Below are 6,343 nucleotides of genomic sequence, written 5' to 3'. Positions count from 1 at the left end.
ATCATTTTAAATAACATAAAATTATGTCATTTTAAGAGAGAGATAGACACAGAATAAATTTTTGTTTTGCTTGGTTTTCCCTGCAAAATTATGTTTTGCGTGGACGTTTGCTTTTTCATTGGAAGAATGTGGCCCTTAAGCACACATTAACTGAAACTTTTGGACCAAAATATTGAATTGAAAAAAATAAAGTACATTTAGTATCTAATTGCTGAATGAAGCACGTTTCTAGCTATCAAATAGAGAATTCCACAAAAGACCTAGGAGGACACCGAAATCATATAACCTTAATATACGTTAGCTGCCCATTAAAAAGATAGTTCAAGTGATCACTGACCACTTTGTAATAATTGGGTGTCTCCATTGAATTACTAAATAAAAAATAAATGTATAAGCAACTATCTGAGCTATCCTCAATCTGTGAAGATATTTTATTAAATGAATTTGTAAAACTAAATATCATCCGAACTATGTCCAAGGAAATTGATGAAACCATAAACTTAAAAAAAAAAAAATAAATAAATAAAAAAAAATAGCATCTCTAATGTATGTACAAGAAAAATCTACCAAAACAGAATTATGAATAAAGTCATAAATAAGAAAGCTACAAATGATGGCATCAAAGGAGAGGATGAAGAAGGAACTATCTGAATGATAAAATTGCAAGTTGGTGTTGAAATGTTGTTTGTGGTAAGCTTGGCTAAACCTTGAAAATTGCAGGCCGAGGGATTCTGATTTTGCACTTGGAAGTACATATTAAATGCATAAGAGGCATTCCCATTAGCATCCAAATTATTGCAAGAAGATCCATACCCAAGTGCAGTGCAATCTCCAAAAGTGCAAGCATAGTTTATATTATCTGCTAGTTTGGTGAGATCCTTGGCATCTGGATTAAACATGCACCACCTTGGAGCAAGATACTTCACACCTTGTGCACCTATGAGCATCTTGTTTTGACCCTGACCAGAAATATCCATTGGAAACTTGGGTTGCCCATCATATCTAAATATTCCCCAGTGACGTTCAAAGTTTCCTGGAGCAATGCTCTTAGCATCCTCATCAATGAGTCCAAATAGATACACTTCAATGAATCCGGGGCGGCGCGGTGTTCCTCTATTTGCTGCAAGCCTTGGAAGAAGTCCATTATAGAACCTTAATGCATTGCCTGCATTGGCATTCTTGTCACCTTCTGTAGGCCACCCTACTTCTCCTACCAAAATGGGCATGTCCCCATATCCCACTGCTTTGAGAGCAGAAACCAAAGTATCAAAATTTGCATCAAAGACATTGGTGTATAGGACCCCATTATCGTTTATGGGGTTGTCTACCCCATCAAAGAAGGCATAGTTGAAAGGAAAATCATCATTCCCATAAAGACTTAAGAAGGGGTAAATGTTCACGGTAAATGGTGCACCATTCTTGTTGAGAAATTGCACTATCTGAGTCATGAGACCACTGATATCAGGCCTGAATATTCCTGCAGATGGAACAGGATTGTCCTCTGGAGATTGATAAACATCAGCATTTAAGGGCACTGTAACCTTTACTGAATCTCCAAGACCAGCTTCATTAAGGGCATTTTGAATGTTCTGTACTGCAGGTAGGGTGATATTCAAGAATGAATTGTTGTAGGATTTCAAAAATGGTTCATTCCCAACGGCTACAAACCTGCGAAAGAATATAGATAGAATGCATAAAATATATATTAAAATTGGTCAAAAGGAAAATCAATACAGTTAGGAAGGACAAGAAATATAAATTTAAATGCAATTTTCTATTTCAAGAATCAAAATTGACAAAAATGTTATCTAGCCATGGAAATATTAATGCTTCCTACTAAAGGTGGCAATAATATATTAGTTAAGAGTTTCTTAGCAACACCATATTTGAGAGTTTGACCAATTCAATGACAAAAACAGACTCTACCAATGTCACAACTTATGTAATAGCCGAGAGCCCAAACCTAACATAGTTCCAAATTATTCACCAAAATATTTTACAAGTTTGCTTAACATTGAGAAAAATTAGCATTTCAATAGAAGTTGATACAAATTATAACATTAAGAAAATGTTGGATCTCCATCCAATATAGCTTAAGATGTGGTGTTTAATAATAATAAGCAGTCTTTCCATCTAATTGTTCAAGAAATTCCACGAAACTTTGAAAAGACATCATCTTTATGGTCAATAAATTCCCTACAAGCACAAATCAAGCTTCTAACTCCTTTGAACTTATTCAAACTTCAAATTAACCAATACAGAAGGTAAAAACTGTAGAACTGCAAGGAACAGAATCAACAAGCATAACTACAAGTTCTATTTTTTTCGATTTGTTCTCCCTTCTTGGTACAGTCTTACCAGTAGTCTTAACTTTTAGTCGTTCCTTAATATTGCCCCCAAAGATATATGCTTTTTTACAGAGAAATATTCCCTTCCCAGAAAATGATATATGCACATTCAAAATCCCTCACCACAATCCCGGATTGCTAGGAAAGATCACCACCAAAAATAAAAGTAAGGAGTTAGAATGGGTGGCAAAAAAGGGTACAAGTCATGCTATGTGAGGAATACGGTACATGCATATATCATTTCTCTTCTCTTCTCCCAAATATTACTCAGCAATCACCTCCTAAAATGGCAAAATGATTCTTAAAACAAATATCCTTCCCCTCAACCACATAAAAAGTTACACGGCATCAATGAGGCACCACTCCCAAAAATAGAATCTAATTCCATATAGCTCCCACGAGAAAAGAGACAACTTTTGGGGTTCACTTTTGATAGATTCGTTTTCACACTTTTCCTTGTCTGGTCCCTAAACTCATTAGCAAATAAAATACATTATTATTATTACTATTATCATGCAGAGTGGGATTACTGCCCCTAGTAACAAATTCGATTCTTCAAGAAATCCAATACAAATAATAAAGGACTTGGCATCAAATGCAATAGTTCAAAATTCTAAACTAAACTAACAAGTAAGAAACTTATCTGATACCAAATAACCTCTAAAGTTTATACAAAAAATATGAAGAAAGAAAAGGGGCCAAGGGGGTCACTTTCACATGATAGATTTAGAACAATAACAACAACTCAAGCCAGTTAACTGATATTGAAAAATTTGCAATACTCACTTGATATTAACTCCTCCATTGAAGTTATAACGAGTGACATTCTTCCTAACCCACTGTTTGGCACGACCATAGTCATTCATGTCAGCAAGCTGGTTATTAGGGATAGCAACCATTACTTCTAACCCAGTGCCAGCCAAAGCACTCATGGTGGACTCATCTGCATCAAAAAGCTTCACCTTTTTAATCCCATTGTTCTTCAACATCTGAACCACCGTATCTGTAGGCAACTTGTGTGTTGCTTGGGTTCCCCAATTCACACCAAGCCCTTCCACACACCAACCCATCACCCCAACAATCAACATCCATGTCAAAATCCAACCTTTCCCCATTGCAAGATCAACAGACACTCTTTATCAGAAAAAGAAAAAAAAAATTTAAGATTTTTCCCGGAAAAGCAAAAGGAAACACACACAAGAAGGAATATCAATAGATGGGGGAGAAAATAAAAGCTAAAACATAAATGAAAACTCACTCCTCTTCCTATAAAGAGAGGGGGGGCAAGAGAAAGCAACCGTTTTTTAAAGTGGGGTTCGAAGAATCAGCGAAAATTTAGCAACACTTTTTCACCCCCCACGAACCCACGATGAATGAGACGAGATGGTGATTTAACAATATCTGTAAACAAAAATTAAATAAATTAAATAAAAATCCTTTTTTTTTTTTTCTCTTCCTTGACCTCTTATTGGTTTGTTTCTGTTATGGAGAAACAGAGAGGCCAGGAAGTGTGATATCCTAAAACCAGATGTACAAGAACCAAGGTTTTTTTTTTTCTGTTTTCTTCTTGTGGAGAACAGAGTAGAAGAAGAAATTGTGTAACTTGTGAAAGGGAAAGTGAGAGGAACAGAAGAAAGGTGAAAAGGACAAAATAAATTCAATTTTAAAGCGTTTTTAAGATACACATAACGGCTATCTTAAAACTTCAATTGAAAACGCGAAATAAAAAAAGAGAAAATGAAGCAGAGAATGAAAAATTGGAAATAATACGAGTAAAGAAGAAGGAGCTGAAGTTTGAGAGAGAAAGGTATTATAATAAAATAAAAAATTACAAAAAAATAAAAAAGAGAAAGAAGTTTCTGGATTCGGTGAGAGAAAAAGGAAACCTTTTGGTTGAAGGAAGGACCAAAGGTTTAAAGGAGATTGTGAAAGGGTTGAAGGTGATGACAGAAATCTATTTATTTTTTTAAAATATTTTCATACGTATTAAATAGTATATTTCTTATGTTTCAAGAAATACAAGAGAAAAATATTTTTACAATTTATTTTTGTTTACACTTATATCTTAATCGTTGATTTTTGTTAATTAATAATTATTATTTTTGAAAATCAAATTTATTAATTAATTATTAATTTTCAATAAATAAAAATTATTGATCGGAGAAAATTAAAGGTTAAGATATGATTGTAAGAAATTGTAAACAAAAATAGATTGTAAGAATATATTTTTTTAAAAAAATAATATATTTCTTTTTTGATAAAACGTTAAACAATAATTTAAGTGATTGAGAAATAACGTGATGAGAAGCCATTAGGTTTTGTATAATTGTGAAAAATTTGAGTAGGTTGTATTAAGTTGTGTGTTCGATTTTTATTTATATATAAAAAAAAAAAACGTGATTAGCTGTGCTTATTTAAGAATGTTTCTAATTTTTTGAACTGGAAGTTGCCTTTAGATAGATAAAGAGACAAACTAGCCTTAGTTGGACTGTGTGACGGTTTTTCTATGTAATTTTAAATACATTAGGTTTAATGATAGATTAATTTATGGGTTCGCTTTTTCTGCAATTATTGCAGATAAGTGATTGCAGTAAGTCTAATACGATGTCGTTTTGGAACAGAAATCATGGTGTTTTTGTAATTTGAATTTATTTTAGCGATATAATAGTCTTTATACTTATACATTTTTAAGATTTTAATACCAAAACGACGTCGTTTTGGAAATAAATGCAGAGAACTTATCTGCTGCAGAAACATTTTCCTCTTAATTTATATAAAAAAAAAATGAGATTAGAACTTTTTATGAGTTGATTTGAAGTATGATTTTAAGCAAGAGCTATATATTGTGAAATGCATCATGAAATATTATTTGTAACGGTTATAAGTTAAAATGGAATATTATTTTACAAAACGCATATGGGTACGAGGTACGATGATACTGAAGTTGAAAAGAAAACTCAAGGTGATTCAGTTTTAAATTACTGTATTATGTTATGTTCTAAGTTCTAACTGAACCTTTTGTAGGGGTTATGTTCTAAGTGACCAACTTGAAAATATTTTCACTAGAAAAAAAACAACTGACTTGAAATTATAGTAAAATTTGTCGAAGTACAAACAGGACGTTGTAAGATTCGATTTAAGATTTGATTTTTGATTGTGAGATTGTGTCGTGTGAAATGTTGATGCAACCTGCCTGTTTATGACTCCTTACGCGGTTTGGTGTCAGCACACGTACTTTTGATACGCGTTCGTCCATAACACGATAAAACATTCTCGTTACGCACAGTGTCGTACGATTTTATATTATATTATTTTTTTCTCATCCCCAATGAGGGAACGGATATTTTTATTACAAATTTTTTTTTATCATTCTTACCATCAATTTAATTACTATTAATTTTTATTGATTTAATAATTATAATTTATTAAAAATTAATAAATTTATTGAATCATATTTATTAATTTCTAATAAATTATAACTGTTAAATTAACAAAAATTAAATTGATTATAAAAATAATAAACTCTTTTTGATAATAAGTATATCCGTTCCTATATTTTCATACCAAAATTTATATCTAGCTTAACAAATACAAGTTTAATAAACAGCTTAGAGTTATGCAAATGCTTGTACGTAGTAAACTTTTAAGCTAATGCTGGTTTTATTAAAATCTTGCATAATTTATCTTTTTATTGCCCATTATGTTGAATTTCCATAAGAATTATATTAATACCTATAAAATTAATCAATTGACGGTGTTATGATGGTAAAAACCATTTTTAAAATGTTTATAATTGTAAAGATTGATTTATAAAACTATAAGTATTAAATTAAAAATAAATGAATAATTTGGAGATTAAATTTCAATTCAAAATACTTTTAAAGTTAAAAATATAGCTATAAATTTGACACTCTGCCACTGTTATTAGGTTATACTTTGCGCGCAGAAAGCGGTGGAGAGAGAAAAGTGAATCATTTTGTACACACGTCCCCAAT

At 31.7% G+C, this 6,343-nt stretch overlaps 1 protein-coding gene across 2 annotated transcripts; it reads right to left on the bottom strand.

Annotated features, from left to right (window-relative positions):
* Positions 1-468: 468 nt before the first annotated feature.
* Positions 469-4,017, bottom strand: LOC133302521 (glucan endo-1,3-beta-glucosidase 8-like). Of its 2 annotated transcripts, XM_061502315.1 has the most exons (3): positions 3,607-4,017; positions 3,135-3,482; positions 469-1,668 (listed from the first exon to the last, which is right to left on the bottom strand). In XM_061502315.1, the coding sequence occupies exons 2-3, from the start codon at positions 3,461-3,463 to the stop codon at positions 564-566; spliced, it is 1,434 nt and encodes a 477-aa protein (XP_061358299.1). In that variant the 5' UTR covers positions 3,464-3,482; positions 3,607-4,017; the 3' UTR covers positions 469-563. The 2 variants fall into 2 exon arrangements, with proteins under 2 accessions (XP_061358299.1, XP_061358298.1); XM_061502314.1 differs by having other exon boundaries at positions 3,135-4,017.
* Between the last annotated feature and the right edge of the window lie 2,326 nt (positions 4,018-6,343).

The sequence above is a fragment of the Gastrolobium bilobum genome, unplaced genomic scaffold, assembly GCF_033153095.1.
Source record: "Gastrolobium bilobum isolate Gb01-03AN ecotype WA unplaced genomic scaffold, APGP_CSIRO_Gbil_v1 utg6994, whole genome shotgun sequence".
Classification (NCBI taxonomy): domain Eukaryota; kingdom Viridiplantae; phylum Streptophyta; class Magnoliopsida; order Fabales; family Fabaceae; genus Gastrolobium; species Gastrolobium bilobum.
This window is presented reverse-complemented; position numbering and strand designations above follow the sequence as displayed.

Coding starts and splice junctions, on each gene's coding strand:
- LOC133302521 (XM_061502314.1), bottom strand. CDS start 3,463: ATGGGGAAAGGTTGGATTTTGACATGGATGTTGATTGTTGGGGTGATG. Junction 1,669..3,134: donor AATGGAGGAGTTAATATCAA/GTGAGTATTGCA, acceptor ATTCTTTCGCAG/GTTTGTAGCCGTTGGGAATG.